The sequence below is a fragment of the Falco rusticolus genome, chromosome 10 (genome assembly GCF_015220075.1).
Source record: "Falco rusticolus isolate bFalRus1 chromosome 10, bFalRus1.pri, whole genome shotgun sequence".
NCBI lineage: Eukaryota > Metazoa > Chordata > Aves > Falconiformes > Falconidae > Falco > Falco rusticolus.
In genome coordinates, this window is record NC_051196.1 from 15,038,091 (window position 1) to 15,054,792 (window position 16,702).

A 16,702-nucleotide genomic window follows, 5' to 3' on the forward strand; every position below is an offset into this window, starting at 1 on the left:
GGTATTTTACTCTCCACATAATCCTTGGGGATGGGCATGTAGGCCAGCACTCATACTCTGGGAATGCCATTCAATAGGGTAATGCTGGGGTCTGCTGGCAATAACTAGAAGAAAAGGTGGCAAATTTTTAAGAAAGAGCTGTAACAGAAAAGCCAGAAAAGAGGGAAAGACTGTCGGTTTCCTCTTTTTACTGAGTTAACCAGCGAGGGAAGAAATCCTTGCAGGGCCGCTCCTGCTTGTGAGGCACAGCAAAGCATTCCCACAAGGACGGAACAGCACCCGCACTGAACGGTTAACGCACCGAGGCCGAGGGGCTTGCGAAATGACACGAGCATTTAAAAATATTAAGCCGGGGGATAATCACATCCACCTCGGGCTGAACATCGGTGATCAGCCCAGACAGCCGGGTGGTGCCTGCCTCGGCTGGGCGGCGGGCCGGCCCTGAGGCGGGGAGTGCCCGGGGTCGTCCCCTGGGGCTCGGGCCCTGCCACGGCATCGGCGGCGCCTCAGCCCCCGCGGGCACCGAACCGCCCGGGGGGCGCCACCGCCCCAGGCCCGGCAGCGCGGCCCCGCCGCCCGCCCCTCAACGCAGCCGAGGGCAGCACCGGAGCGGGCGGCTCGCTGCCGGGACTGCCCCGGCCAGTGCAGACCCCACTGCCGCCCCCCGTGCCCCGCAGAACGGGGCCAGCCCGGTTCGCCCGCCGGGGCAGCCAGCGCCGCCCTCCCCGCACCGCCCGCCCCCCGCCGGCCCCATGACGGGGCGGGCCCTGCCCGAGCGCGGCGCCGCCGCCTGGTCGCTCGCCGCCGCCTCCCCCGCGCTGGCCGGCGCTGCCGGCGGTGGGGCCCGCCATGGGGCTGTGCCTGCCCTGCATGGGGGGCGCCGTCAAGGACGTGGTGGAGACGCCCGACCCGGTGAGTGCGGCGCCGCGGGCCGTTTCCCTCCCGCCGGGCTGCGACGCCCAGCGGCGCCGACCCTCCCTGCCGGGGCGGGGGAAGGGAGCGGGCCGCTTCCCGCAACATGGAGGCCGGGTCGTAGGGCCGCGGGGAGAGGCCTCGGGGCTGCCGGACCCGAGGCCGCGGCCGTGCGGGGGGAAGCCCGGCCCTGGGGGGCCTCGGCGGCGGGGAGCGTCATGGCCGCCCGCAGCCGCGGCCTGTGCGCTTGGGGGGCCGGGGGGGGGCAACGCGCGGAGGGGGTGCACCCCACAGCCGAGCGCTGGGGACCCGCGGCCGAACCGGACACCGGGAGAGCTGCGCTTTAACCGGCCCGGGGGGGTGGCCCTGGGCCGGCGGCGCCCCCGGCCTGAGGGACCCGGGCGGGAGCGAGGGGCAGCGCCCCCTCCCCAGCCCCAGGAGCCGTCGCGGCCCTCGGGGGCGGCCCGAGCGCTGTGGGGCGATGGCGGGTGGCGGGGCTGGGCCGGGCCTTACCGAGGTTCCCCCGCCGCCCCCCGGCCGGCTGGCAGCCCTCTGCCCCCCGCCGGCCGCCGCCGGCCGCCCCCGGCCCTCCCTGGCGCGGCCTGGCAGGGCGATGCGCCCTGAGGTCGGGCCGGCATCTCCTGGCAGCCCGCGGGACACACCTGAGGTGGGCTGGGGGCTTCCAGAGGGGTGCCGGCTTGTCCGGGTATAGAATGTCACTGTCTTTCGCCTTTTGTGTAGGAAATAAAGAGGAGACAGCTGGCAGAAGCTGCTGAAAAGAGGCAGATGGAGGTAATGTGATAAAACTATTTATTCAAAGTAATTTAGGTAAGCAGTTTATGGGGAAAATAGCAAGGGCTTCTGTGGGAACACTGGATAGCAGGCTCAGAATTGTGGGAAGTCATTAAATATTTTCATAGTAGTATTAATGTTTTACCTTCTTAACACTTACTACAGATACATATTTATGGACCAGTTTCACAAGCAGGTGCTCAAAGACCACTGCAAGATAAGTGAGCCTGTTTGGATGGGAGAAGTTTTGCAGGAGTTGAAAAAACAACCTAAGAATTGAAAGAGCAAGTTCATTTTTTTCCCTCATGATAGGACCTGAAAACAAGAGGGTGAGAAAAATTTCAACCCGGAGTTGCCAAACAATTGTGGTGGCAATTTCAAGCGGTACAGTGCTTGTAGTTCCCTTACAAACACAGGTTCTGGGCTCTTGCAAGTTGAGTTCATCAGTGTGGCAACAGCTGAGCATGTTTCTCACTAAACTCTAGCAAGGAGGGGTTATTAACTTATTTTTGTATTTTTTTAAGGTTGCTAAGCTCTAACTACTTAAGTATCCTTAAATCTAGAAGCAGTAGGATGCAGATGTTCTAGCAGGATGTGGAAGTAGAACTGTTTCTTCCTTCCCACACCTCTCAAAAAGGCTGATAACATACACCATACAAAATCTACAATAAGTAACACATGTGTCTTAGACACTACAGCTGAACTATGAAGAGAAAGGAATGTGTTATTTGTATGACTGTTAGTGTCGTTACATGTGGAATTAAAAATTGACCATTATTGATGAGGAGCATGTTGACCTGATTTTAAGAGAGTTCGGTGAATAATTGAAGCAACAGCTGACTGATGCTTCAGTGTCCTTCTTTAAAACTTCTTGATTTTGTGTCAGACTACATACTAAAAGCAATTCATATGTAATCTTAAAAAGGGTTTTTTTAAGTTTAACTTAACTATACATTTGAGAAGGATGTAAAAGGGCAGGGGGGGGGGGGGTGTCCCCATCTAGCACTTAAATTGCTAAAAAACTTTTTCCTGGGAGGAAAGAGAAATGAAGCAACTTGGCTTATGGATGGCTTTGAAGTTTTGGGATAGCCATTAGGCTGCTATAGAAAAATGGAAATATCACTCACTTACATTTTGTTTTCTTACAAGAAAGAGATAAAACAGCTCTACCAGGATTTGTCAGGACTATCTTAAGAGCATTTTAGCCTCTGAATGTCAGGTAATGGAGGTGTCTTGCAGGCAGCCTAATCCAGTTTCCCCCTCGTGAGGGACAAGGGATCAGATCAGATGTCCTTCTCTGCTTAGTGTTTTCCTGTACATGCTTAACTGCTCATTGTTCAGCCTGAGGTGGTGTGACGTGTTCTTCCTTTTGGGGTGTTGTAGAGACAGTCTGGGTACCTAACTCACTTGGAAGGCTGGTTGCCTAAAAGCTAGAACTCACAGCGTCTGAGTTGGTAACATGTGCCTTAGCAGCCCGTTGAGATTTGAGCTTGTCGTCAGGGCCTTGAATTTCAGGTGAGAACATTGCTTTTTTCCCTTGGTAGATTTTAACATCTCTTAGGCTGTAGCATCATAACCCTAAACTTAGTTAACGATCAGGTTTAAAACATCTTCTTTTTAGATTTAGAGTGTTCACTGTAGTTCTGTTATTCCTGCCATCTAGGCTAGGTCCTTATTAAACCATCCCCATGAGGATGTGAAGCAGGTAGTTGTCAACAGGTTTCTCATCTGTGTACAGCTGCTATCTGCATGTCCTATGGAGTTCGAAGGGTAGTCTGTCTCACAGGTTGTTTCTCACAGATGGCAGTTTAGAAATGGATTTCTTAGGGCCTGGGCTAGCACTACAAACACAACCTTTTTCCTCCCCTGCTTGTAAATTGCCCATCGATTTCTGTAGCGGCTATACAGAGCTTGTGACCTTCTCTGTCTGCTTATTGAGTTTTGGAATAGAAGCTGTCATTATGATTTCCATCATCTCAATTTTATCTCTAAGTAGCCTTCTAATAAAAAGAGATGGAAGAAGTGAATGAGTGATGAAACAACTAAAGCTCTTGCAAGTTCCGTCTGCCCAAGTCACCTCTCCCCAGTTAATTCCGTTTGTGAGGGCAAGAATAGGCCCTGACAGAGAGAAACACAGGCTAAAAATTTACCGGACTTTTGGCAAGGGAGGTTCTGGTCCTGCATCTTAAGAAGCAAAGCAGGTACATGTAATTGCATTAAATACATTCACCTGGATGTGATAACGTAAAACAGAACCACTCTCATATACCTATGGGATCAAGAGCTCAGAGTATGCGGAAGTGTCCCAGAATGTCTGCATTTATGTAATAGTAGCATTGATCACCATTTCAGTCTTTTCACACAAACCAGAGTCCATAAAACTGCATTGTCAAGAGTTGCAGTTTGGTTTCTATCAAAAGAAAAATGGCTAACTAGTCTTACCTAAATGTGTTTTCTCCCAGGCTTCCTCTCGAGGTATTAAGAACGCTTACTCTGTAGAGCAAAAGAAAAAGAAACAGGAAGAAATGGAAAAAAGAATTGCGGCTTCGGGTTCTGGAGGAGAAGGAGGACTGAGAGTAAGCTTAAAAAAAGAACATGATGCAATTGTCCATATATTCGCTGAGAAAATCCTGTTTTGTTGTTGTTTACAAGATTGAATAACTTGAGGAAGAACCAAGAGGAAGGGAAATGGAATAGAAATGGAAGCAAGTGTCATTATTGCGCACAGTGTTCTAAGTGAGACTTCATTTCTGGGACACACAACGACGGCAGAGAGCTTTTCTTTTTCCTTCCCCCCAACTCTTTTTCCCCAGTTTCTGCACCTACGATGCGTCAGTTTTACAGTACTTGCAGCACTGGGGATCTCCTCACTGACTTGACCTGTACCACTGCCCCTTTTCAGTCCTGGTTGAGATGGTCTCTCTTCCCTCAGAGTTTATAGAAAATGGCTGAACTAAGTAGGGTAATAGCTTTGGGTTTCATTATCTATCTCTTTACAGAAGAAATACGCAGCATTTGCGTAGATAGTGATGAACTTGACTGCTGCTACTGCTTTTGTAATGTAAACTTTGTCTTAGAAGGCCAGGCAGAGATGTAACTAAGAATGAGAATCTCTCCAAGGCAAATAATGCATCAATTATTCAAACACAGACTTCCTAAGCCTGCAGCTCTTCCTCTCATTGCTCTAGATGACTCAGGGGACTGGAGTTTGTATGAGCTGCTGCTGGTGGGCTTCATGTCCCTCACCTGCTGGATATAAAAGGTGTTAGAATGGGGAATTTACTTTATTTAGACAATCTTGTGGTGGTTGGGTTTTGTTGTTGTTGTTGGGAGGCACTAGATTTTTTCCTTTCCCCTATTCATACAAGCCTGTGGTATGTTTTGTTTTCTTCTTCAGTGGCAGGTTGGATAATGAAGTACAACTGCCCACAAGAAGGTTGATGTTTACTGCCAATAACTTGCCAGTTTCTGCGGCTGAGTGGCACTTACTCATCATGTGGCTTTGCTGTTTGCATATGAAGACTCAGCAGTACTTTGCCATCGTCAGAGAACAGACGTGGAAACGTACACTAAGAAACTTAAGAACTAACTCTGAACACTAGGTTTTGGCCAATTTTTTTGTTTGTTTTATGTGCATGTTTGATTCTTTCTCTGTCACGGGAGGGAGATGGGTTTTCTTACATGAAAGCAGCCTCCTTACCTGCAGTCTGACAGTAGGCGTATGATGTCTGGTCAGTTGATGTATGTATGTCTGTGTGACTGGTTTAAGCGCAGCTCAGGTGCCCATGTGTTGGTTTTGACGCTTACTTCAAGCTCTACAATTAAACTTTTCTCTTAAGTCCTCATGTAGAAAATTGTTCGTAAATATATATATTTGAATATGTCAGTGACAGTATTTCTCTTCGGTTTCCTAATGACTTGTCAACTGCTTAGGGATTTAGTGCCTTTTTCATGAAAGAAAGTGGATTCATGGTGGTTCCTTACAAATGGAAGCATTTTGTGTCACCAGTTAAAAAAACAGAAACCTTTATAAACCCTGTATGCCTATAGCAAGAAAGTTGTTTTATTATGAGTCTAATAACTGTTCTCCTTGTTTTCTGATGTGGATTTATTTCGAGTTTAAATATTTATAATGAATACTGCAAGTTAAACATTAAATTATAAATATTGTTACTAGTTGTTCTCCTTTATTACCACAAGAGGGCAATGCTGCACTTCTCAGGATTTTGAAAAGCAAAAGGCTTACACTGTGTCTTGTCTTGGACAGTTTGTTTCCTAAACTTGCTGTACGTTATAGATGGGTTTCTTACGGGGTGGTAACGCTTGCTCGGTGCCAAAAGCTCTGTCACTTTTATTCTGTATTCAGCAATGTCTGTAGTCCCTTTGCCAAAGGTGAAGCTGCCTTTGATTATTTAGAGCTATTTAAACTGTGGTGTTAAAACCAGGCTTTTGAGCTAGTGGTCCCCAGCCACTGCTTTGATAGAGGAGGGAAGTCTGTTGCAGCATGATCAATATTAAGAATCTAGCTCTTACTTTCCCTAGAGACCAGTAGGCTTGTCCTTAGTATCTTACTGACCCCATTTTTGACCTGGTTTAGGCTATAGAGGAGTGCTTTTTCTTCCCTCCCCCCCCGCCCTTGAACTAAGTGTTTCTTCTTTTACCTCCCCCAGTAGTGTCTCATGCTGTCTTAGGAGTGCAGTCCCAACAGGTGACTTTCCTGGCTTAGCCTGAAGAATTAAGAAGGGAGACTTTTTCAATATTAATATAATGGTGTCTGGGCTAGAAAGCTGTGTCCTTGGCAGATGGGTACCTTCAGTTTCCTTTGCTGGCAATTGCTCTCTTCCTTGTATTAACTGGTAATAGTGATTTTTGGCTTTTTTTTAAACTCTAATGAAAATGCATTGAGTTATAATAAAATACACTGAACCGTAATTTGAAATGTGAATTTCAGTCTTAGATCTGTCACAGTGGGTGTCCTACAAAGACACTTAAGCCACACTTAAGCTTAGTCGGTTGCTTGGAATGTTTCAGACTTAATACATTCTTCTCTTCATTCTTGGTCACACCGCTCCCCACAAACCTAAGGGGAGGAAAATAACCCTCAGTCTGTTTTCCTCCAAGCCCCTGTAGGAAGGAGCTCGCACGCTGACCGAACAGGAGTCTGTGCTTGCATTAGTATCATGAAGACTTTCATATAAAGCCACTGAAATAACCTAATGAAACAACCCACAGTTCCCATCAGCAATCCAACGCTGCCAACAGCATGAAGCAGCCATACTGCTGCGCTGCCCATCCTTGCTAGGCGGCCCAAGGCAAGCCTGTTCTGCTCCAGGCAATGTCTGTCACCAGTAAGGACGCTCAGCATTCAAGTAGAGGATTACCACCCTGTCCCCAACATGCACGCTGCTCTTTATCCAGCTCTTGGTCCTGCTAAGAGAGCTGGCTTGCCTGTGGCTGCCTGCCCGGCAGCTGTGCTGGAAGGCCCGAGTTGCCCCAGGTCAAGGGTGCCTGTCAGTGAAGAGAAGATCCTTGCAATTGAGAACTACCATGGAAGAAAACACTGCACTCCCTCACCATCCTTTAAGTAAAAACTAGGTATGTCTGCCCTTTAAGTAAAAACTAGACATGTCTGTGCTGTTTAAAAGTCCCCCCTGTGAACACCAATTTTATTCCTACAGCCAAGACACATCAGAGGATAGGGGAGTGTACAGTTCCAGATTACAGATCACCAACTAGTAAAGCTATTTTTAAAGAGGTTTCTCTACCATACCCCTGTTCAGATGGCCAGTCTGAACAAAATCTAGGAAGTTACTTCGGTAAATAAAGTCACTTCTTGTTGTTTTAAGTTTCTTGGTAACATAAATTTCAGTTGAGAAAGCAAGCAGATGATAGTGCAGTTGGGTAGCATACAACTGATAGCTACCTGAAGTGTCCCGTTAAATGACACGGCTCAGAGCTCTATAGGTGAGAGCTGCTCTATTCTTGTAGAAAGAGACACCTCTCTCTTTCTTACCACTTAGTGCTGCACTACATAAATACGAAACATAATGGGAATTCTGTCCTTACTTCCCCTAATCCTAGATGTTTACTTCCCCTTAGAGCCTGTTAAAACACATCCATTCACAGCCCTACGAGTACACCTTTTTTTCTCCACCTTCTGAAAGTTTTCTTATAGCTCACTTGAAAAACTGGCAGTTGGGATCAGGGCTTACGAGCTGCAATGAAAGGGCTGACTCGGTGACCGCGATAGCATAATCTTCCTCGAGGCAACCGAAAACGAAACCATCTGCTATCGCCTGTTGCTAAAGTATGTGGGTTACGCCAGGGAGGGAGTGTTTGGGGCAGAACGTCCAGAGGCTTGGGAGGACGCAGAAGCCGCATCTCCACAGGGATGGATAGCACCACTGCGGGCCCTTAGGAAAACAGATGCCTTCAGCATGTGGATTTGGCACAGCGACAGACCAAATCGCTGGGACGCAGCTCATCAGGCACAAACGGTGCCGGCAGTTGGCCTGGGATGGAAAAACCTCTCCAGCCTCATAAACGTTCGCGTGATTCCACGTGTCTGTTTCACCTTACTCTAGATTCCTAACATACCACAGGCTAAAAAAAAACCAGTAGGAGATGCAAAGAAAAAGCGCTCTTCCCTCCTCCCCTCTCAGGTAGTGCCTCTCAGCAGCCCACAAGACACAAGCCCCAACAGGACCAGACCCTTGTCAACATATCCAGCAGATGCTTCTTAACACTGGGCTGTGGCAAACAGCTCCTCTCCCTGATCTAAAATGAACACATATAATACATTCAGTGTTGTCTCTTAAGGTATCAGAGACTTGCTATGCCTTCCCACACACATATATTGACACCTCCCCATTTCACTCGCCCCTGCCAACAGCCTTGAACTAGCTTCCATAGATGTTACGTTATCAACTCTAAACTGCAGTTGGAAAAAAAGGTGGTAATGCAAAGGAAGGAACAATTATCACTGTAACAGATGAGAAAAAACCCTATCCTCACTCACTTACGTAAATAAGCCTGCTTGGAAGAAAAATTTCAGGTGAAACAGCAAGGTGACAGAAGGTACCTCCTGTAGCAAGCGGTAACAGATGTTACATTTCCAAACTAATTCTGAATTACTTCCAGCATGATGATATTTCTTTGACATTACACAATAATAATAAGTTTTACAAGTAATCTGACATAATTTAGCCATCTTGAGTTGAGCACAGTTACTTATTCCCAGTCAGCAGGAAACCCCGTGGGGTCTGGTCTATGACCCAGCCAGGACTTTGAGAAGCAGCTTCATTGCAGCTCACGACTGTCCAACTTTCTGTGACTTCCAGCCTCCTCACCACCCACATTCAGCTGAGGCACACAGCGACAGACCAAACTAAAATCACTGCACAGCACTCTTCCTTACCATCACCATCCACGACCAGCCCAATATCGCAACACCTCATCTCCTGCCTGCCCAACACACAAGTATTCCACAGCCTCAGCAGAGCCTCCCTACCACCAGGACAAGGGATTTGCCGCAGCTACTCCCAGGTGGTACCCTACAATTCAGTTCAGCCTTCTAGAAACCTACACTAGATACGTTAATCCCATAGCTTTTGGCATAGAAACTTCGAGCATCATACGCAATACCTGGGCAAACAACAGGGTGGTTTTCCCTCCCCAGATACTTTCTACACAAAGTTTGTTCTGCCCCAGCACTGCAGCAAGAACCACACGTCTTCAAGCAAGATTTTGCTGCTTGTCTTTAGCTTTGTAAATTGAGCCTCAGGCTCTTAACAAATTCCCCAACTCCTACGGTGCTATAGGACCTAATACACTCAAAAAACACCATTGACCACACTAACCTTGCAAATAACGTACTCCCAAGCCCTTCCTCCAAAAGAAACTAGCTTACTACATCATTTGTTTGCTTTATTGATGCTCCTGCTCTAATTTCCTCCTCTGCTACCCACGCCCACACCAGGTGCATCACATGCAGGAACCCCACCTGCAAGCTTTTCACACAGATTAGGTGGCAGTGGCAATACATTAAAAAGTCCTTTATAGGCCTTCCTTTCTGGAATTAACTAAATTGAAATGTTAAGTTAGGAAGTGCGTTAATGCGAATTTTTTTTTTTTTTTAAGAAGCTTGATTAGCCTGAATCAAAAAAGGTTATTTTGATAGCTACAGTCCAAGCACATAAAGCAGTTCATGTTTAATTTAAAATTTTGGTTTGGATTTACCAAGATTATTTGTTGAAGCTTAATCTTAAAATAAACCTAAGAATACTTTTAAAAATAGCTATTTGATTTATTAACATGTAAACACCTTCAGATATTTTAAAGAAAGAATATAATAATAATGCCAACTTAATTTTGGGTGACGGAAATACATCTCTTGATGTTTTAAAAAGTAACCATTATTTCAAAATAAACATCTGACACTTTCACAAGTTTGGGGTTTTTTTTCTTTCTCTGTTCATTCAAAAACAGATCTCTCAGTGCATGTTTTAAAATCATGATTTTTTTCAGCTGTGCTGCATTTTTGCTTTTAATAATGTTGCTTATGACCTGTTCTCCACTCCCACAAGAGCCTTGTATGAGAACTGGGTTTTCCTATGGCTTTTCAAAAGATTTACTGGTTGAGTATACATTTCATCCTCCCAGAAAGTACCCCAAAATAAGAACACAAAGGCTGCAATTTTTCTTTCTAAAAACATGTTTGGAATTAGGTACTTGCTGTGTTACTTCGCATGGTGCACCAAGCAACTGTGAAATGCTCATATGTGGCAGATATTTTCAGGTGGTGGGGTAGAACGGTTCCACCAAAGGGACAGACAACGTGCTGGTTCTGATAAGGCACGGAACATAAAAGCAGGTCTCGATCCTCTCTAGCCAGCAGATATTTTGCTGTTAATCTGCAAGACCACAGCAGCAGATCATAACTCTATGTTTTAAAAGGAAACATCAAAATATACAGAAAAATACCAGTTGGAACTTTAAGAATGCTTTTGATTTTTTTCTTTCCCTGCAAAGTAAAATTAATTTTCAATAAAATCTGGGTATTTCCGTGCTATCCGTAGTAAGCAAGTGCTTGCCCCGTTCACTGTGCAGCTCATGATGAGGTTAGCAAGCAGCGCTGGGTGTTGCAGGCATCCGGGCAGTAGCAGCAAAGTGATACTACAAAGAACACAGATTACAAATAAGACTTGCAAAATGTATGAGTACTTTAAAAAAATTTATTTCATTTGTAATGAAACAACTGAGTTCTGCTCAAATTTATACAGTCAGTGAAATAATCCTATAAAATGATTTTTCTAGGATGTTACAAGGCACATAAATTACCAAATATAAACATAGAAAAGTAGCCAAAAGAATGAACTAAGCCCCCATATGCTTTTAGCTATTTTTGAGGTGCATGAAGGATTTACAAGAATGTGAATCACTCTACTGACAGCGTAATGAATATCTCACATTTGGCATGACCAACAAAATTAAAAATAGGGGGAAGGAAAAGCTCAGATTCGAGAACAGTATAGTGATTTGTGACTTAGGAGGGACTAGCATCTCCTGAAGCTCCTCCTTGGGTCCAAGGGCTGTGCATCTTTTTTTATGGCTTCCCTTGGCAGGCTGCAGCCCAGCACCCCACCAGTCCCACTGACCACCTCTGCGGTCTGGAGGAGGAAGGGGCAACCGCTCAGCTTCCCCGTGCTTCTGTATCAGGCACCTCGGGAAAAAACAGGAAGGGTCTGCACACAGATCTAACGCTTAGCATTGTCTTTAGCTTGAAAGAAAAGAAGGTGGGGGCTGGTGGGAGTGGTGGTTGTTCTTGGGCTTTTTAAATTTTGTTTTAAAAGTAACTGCTTTGGGAAGTCGTTTGGCATGCAGTAAGTCTTTATGTTCTACTGGTTAAGAAAATCTTGCAACCCATAAAAATAGTCAATTTTTATTTCATTTTCAGAGGCAATACCAAATAATTTCCACAAATACTCATTTCCCACCTGCATATATATTTTTCAACTAGTCTAACAGTCAAGGATTCAATGAAATACGATTTTCATACAAATATAACGTATTGTGTATTTTATTCCATTAACAGGAACCACTCCTTTATGTAACTCTAAGTATACATTCACATATTAAAGAGTAATAATTTGGCTAAAAATATATGTCTATTTCTTATCTGATTGTAGTAATTAGCCTAGCAAGGGTAATTTGCTATAAAAGATACAGTACTAGAAATAAATAGTTCTACAATTCAAAGATCTTCAAAATGGGTTGCCATTTCCAGTCTGTCTTAAATTTTCCAAAGTCCTTTTAAAGCATAAACTAAATTTACTACACTGGAGAAAGTAATTTGGACCTAAGTACATAGAGTCCCAATCACATGAGAAGCTTATTTCACTTAATCTCCTTCTTGGTTTTGTAATGGGCAGAAACAACCAGATAATTGTCTGGATTCATGTCCCTGAGGGTTGGACTCTTGCTCTGGATTGGAGAGGTTTTCCCATCCACTCGGGAGATCTGCAACATTCGGCACGGGTCATGCTTCAGTAAGTAACCTGCAAATGTCTCCCATCCTCCTCCAACACGAACCATCACGTGTTTGTTGTGCAGCATCTGAAATTACACATAAAGGAGAAAAAAAAAACAAAACACCAAAAAACTCTTGAGAGGGAACTATTGACTGGAAATCACTTTTTTTCTACTAGGAAAAACTGTGCTTACTTTAAAAGTCACAGACATATGTTAGTCTGCTTTACAATAAAAGGAAAGGAAAAGAAATAGTAGAATGGTTTTTATTTTAATAAATAAATTAAACCAACTGTAAGAAAATGAGATAGTAGTTAAAACTGAAGAGTTTCGTATTTTATTTAAACAACGCTACGTGGTTTTCTAGTCCTGTGGCACCAAGCGATCCTGTTCTTCATATGCTTACTATAAACGTTAGGGAACATGAATGGTTTTCAGATTAATTTTTTTAAAATATGTTAGTAAAGCCACCATTTTATACATCTTGAAGCTGTCTTTTCTTTATAGGATAGTGATCTATATGTAGCGAAGGGCGAACAACCAAAACAATCTCCTCTATCTCCTAAAATATATATTAAAAAAATCGTCACTTAAGAAACAATTTAGCATTGCTGACATACCTTCTAACTAAACTAGTCTAATGTTGTCATTACATTAGTCTAATGAGGGACATCAGAAATAACGTATCTGGAACTGTTTGGAGATACCTGAATTTATGCTGACTTGGGGAAAAAAATACAAGTCAAGTGCCCAGGCTCTTACTAGCGGGCCGGCTCAGCGCTTGCTGCCTTCATTCCAGAGCCACCGGGGCTTGACCTCCAAAGGAATCTCAGGTTGCGAGGAGTATCCAAGTGCCAAATGAGGTACCTATCTCTGATGTACGTCATCCAGATCCATGCTCATTTTTTGCCTAAACTCAAATAAACTTTTTCCCCGAGAACAAACGTAGCTTCGCCCATGTCTGAGCCTGTGAGCTCAGCTGGCAATTCCACTGTTTTCCTCTGGTTTCCCATGCAGAACAGTCAAATAAATACCAGCGAGGTATCATAAAGCAGCACATTCTATAGAAGCCACATTGTAAATCACACATTGAAAAGCGCTTTGATTAGTATGGCTCAGGAAATGCTAAACATCATTTAGCTGTAGTGCCAGAAATTAAAAATTGGCCCTGTAAAAGGCATGCTAGAAGATGTTTAACATAGTCTGGGTAATAACATTTGGATTTATGGCTGCGATGTGCATATGGGGTCTTCTACGTGTCCAAAACTCCCTCGAGGGCTAACAGTATTTGCAGTTGAGAGTTATGTGGCACATAAGCCTTTTGTAACATAGCACAATTTAGATTAGTGCACATAGCCTAGACAAGGAGAAAAAATCTCAAACAAAATCACAGATAATAAAAGGCAAAAATGTAGCTCTTAAATAAAAACCACCCAACCAACAAACACTGCATCTCAGCCTAAAAATAATGTTGATTGACTTGTTAGTTACACGAGGAGACAGACAGCTGGGGTGAAGAAAGCACGGAAAGCTGTTCAGCTTTCTAAAGTTTGAAAATCAGGGTAAGTTTATATGGAATCAAACTCTTTATTTCAATAAGCAACTGCACATGAAATCGTTTGAAAGTTTTCATTTAGAACATTTTAATGCAAGTAAATTATTATCCCTGCATTTGGGGTTTTATGTGAAACACATCGCCCAAGCAGCTTCTGATTTACGCCACTCAGGTACTCTGTTTTAATTAACCCCTCCCAGCTACTAAGATTGTGTTGTTGCTACGGGTTGTAGGAGCGTTAGCCTCTGCTCTAGCTATACACGAGCGAGGTTTTTCTCTAGATTTACGTGGGTGTGAAAGCAGAATCATAGTCCCATCTTCACCAATCACGCTTTTTGTCTCAAGCTTTGTATTTAGGTATTTAGTCAAAGACTTCACTTTGAACCGACAAGGGTATGATCAGCCTTCAGCGGGATGAGATTTGAATCATGTCTTTAGTCTGGGCAATACATCACGCAAGCAGCAAATGGTTGGTACGTCGAGTTTTAAAACTGCAGTTCAAACGGTGACACAGCTTTGAGACAACCGAGAATGGTATTTAGCAACTTTCTCCCCTTTGAATACCTAAAAAAGCATTTGAGCAATGCCCCAAAAACTTCACATGAAAACATTTTAAGCCCAACCGGTCCACTACAACAGGGGATGCTGCTGTGGGAAGGACTTAACTGTTGCTGAATTTCTGCTTCCACATATTGTCACAGAGGGGTTCATGTTCCAAGAGCAGTTAGTATCTGGACTTTTGATTAAGAGTTAGGAATGGAAAGTTAGCAGAAAGTATACTTGGCTCAGTTTCCCTTAGGGACTACTGTGCAGACAAATAAAACCTACTGCTGGTATGTTATTTCCTGATGCTCAGGTTAAAGGTACATCTTCTGTCTTTCCCCTCTTTTTTTCTTTCTCTTAGTATTACAATACTATTATAAAAATCACTGAATGCTTTTCTGTAGAGACCGAGTTTTCCTACATCCTAAATATAGTCTGTTCATGCTGTGCTGTGCCACAAAAGCACCATTTTACTTCTTCGGCCATATTTTGATGTTAGGAACACCAGCACTAATCCTGAATTCTGGATTGCTTCAGGTTCACTCAAGTATAAAAGATTTCTCACCAAGACAAGAAAACAAAAGAAAAGAAAAAAAAAAAGGGAAAAAACTTGCTGTACTTTGTAACTGATATAACTGAAAAGACAGTTTTCCCCCTGACATCCTTCGGCTGAAGATGAAACTTTTGAGCTTTTATGATCCACCCAATTCAGCTTTTGCATTGCACGAGATTGCTGACAACAAAACAGTTGGATTCTACAATAATAAAGTTTATTAGTCAGTTATCGATGTAAATAAATTCCTGACATACATGTACTTTCACACTGCTATCCAGCCAGTTGAAACCGAGAAAACCCTTTCTGTAAAACAAAATCAAACATATGTTTACGATTGCTGTAACTCTTCATTATTTCAGTTGTGGCTGAGGCAGGGCTGTCACTAAAGCTGTTCCTTCTAGAATCTGTGTTTAAATTGAGTCTGTGGTGAAACAACCATATGAGAAAACAGATGACCAGACAATAGCATTGCAGAGGGAGAAATTCTGGATTGTTTGGGTATGCACTGAGGCTGTATGAAGAGATAACATGAAAAATAGTCAAAGTTCAGTGAACTAAGCTGTCATTGCCTAGGACTTTGGGCATCAAAAAAGAACCTTAGTCTAAACGGTTCTGGTTTTTACAGAAGTTGAGAGCGCTTTATGGCTTATTAAAGAGATGTGAGGCTGTATGTAAATATCTTAAGCTCATGTAAATGAGCATAGTTTTACTGACTTGAAAAAAAATCTCTTCTGTTTTATAGGAAATAAAAATCTAGCCCAATATTGTTATTCTTCAAATTATAACTTTCCTAAAGAACATTTCAGGCAGGGGTAGGGGATGCGGGAGGAAGAATTACACACCACGGATCTGATCCAAGCCCTGCAAAAGCCAACAGCAGGAGTCCCACCGTCTCGAAAGGCCCTTGGGCTGGGCTCCGGGAGCCAAAGGCAGCAACCTAAAGCACATCACGGCCTGGAGCGCATCGGTGTGATTTTAAACCAACTTCAGAAACAACGTAAGCAACATGCTAAGAGAATATTGACTATGAAATCCAAAGGTGTTTAAAAAAATAACACTGTGCATCACACCAGTGGCAGTACAAAGCAAATTTTGCACTACAGAAGTGAAATTTTAAAAGAGAAAGGGAACGGAACACATTTCAATTACTTTTGACTGAATATGGGCCACGTAGGCTCATCGTCATCAGTAGATATAACCCTTGTTTCTCATATCTTAGCATTTAGAGGACCTTCTTTGAAGGGTGTTGAGAACTGCATCATGAAATGGGTTTCTCAGAGCCCACTTCATCTAGATTTCATTCTCTACATTCATCTAGAATTCATCCTCTAGATGAACAGATTTTCACAATGACCCCAGACACATCAGAGGCCAACACTAAAGGAATCCCAGTGGTGTTAAGACTTGCCCAGGTTACTGCATCAGCCCGCTCCCCACAGCAAGCTGGAAGGTCTTGCCACCACCTCTGCCAGCTTCGAGACCCGAGGTGCATACAGGCTCCCACACGCCATGCTCTGACATTGCAGCTCTACTTTATGATTTTGCTTCAAACCTGGGTGATGCTATTTAGTAAACATTTTGCTCCAGCTTGTCTGTACCATTTATGTTGATGACCTACCCTCCTGTCTATCCAAAAAAAAAAAAAAAAAAAAAAAAAAAAGGCTTTCTCAAACCTCAGCATTATTCATGAACCATTCTTAGTTAATAAAATGTGACAGCAGGACATAAAACTCAAACCAGGAATGAGATCCCTATCTGGGCTGTCCGTATGTCCCTGGGCCTGTACCTAGTACATGGTATTGTCAAGTAATGACAAA

General features: G+C 43.9%; 2 protein-coding genes across 7 annotated transcripts in view; one reads left to right on the forward strand and one right to left on the reverse strand.

Moving 5' to 3' along the window:
* Positions 1 to 766: 766 nt before the first annotated feature.
* Positions 767 to 6,300, forward strand: LOC119154877 (small VCP interacting protein). Its single transcript, XM_037402859.1, has 4 exons — positions 767 to 912; positions 1,654 to 1,704; positions 4,167 to 4,280; positions 5,102 to 6,300. The coding sequence occupies exons 1-4, from the start codon at positions 850 to 852 to the stop codon at positions 5,114 to 5,116; spliced, it is 243 nt and encodes an 80-aa protein (XP_037258756.1). The 5' UTR covers positions 767 to 849; the 3' UTR covers positions 5,117 to 6,300.
* Positions 6,301 to 10,917: 4,617 nt separating this feature from the next.
* GAS2 (growth arrest specific 2) overlaps positions 10,918 to 16,702 on the reverse strand; it is a 98,250-nt gene continuing 92,465 nt past the window's right edge. For all 6 annotated transcript variants that reach the window (XM_037402287.1, XM_037402283.1, XM_037402288.1 and 3 more), the window contains exon 8: positions 10,918 to 12,318. In XM_037402287.1, the coding sequence (XP_037258184.1) occupies positions 12,100 to 12,318 (219 nt within the window). In that variant the 3' untranslated portion in view covers positions 10,918 to 12,099. The remainder of the gene's footprint in view (positions 12,319 to 16,702) is intronic.

Bases quoted from the DNA above. Each gene is read 5' to 3' on its own strand.
- LOC119154877 (XM_037402859.1), top strand. From the start codon at position 850: ATGGGGCTGTGCCTGCCCTGCATGGGGGGCGCCGTCAAGGACGTGGTG. The intron at 913-1,653 runs GTGAGTGCGGCG...CCTTTTGTGTAG, and splicing joins TGGTGGAGACGCCCGACCCG to GAAATAAAGAGGAGACAGCT. The intron at 1,705-4,166 runs GTAATGTGATAA...GTTTTCTCCCAG, and splicing joins CTGAAAAGAGGCAGATGGAG to GCTTCCTCTCGAGGTATTAA.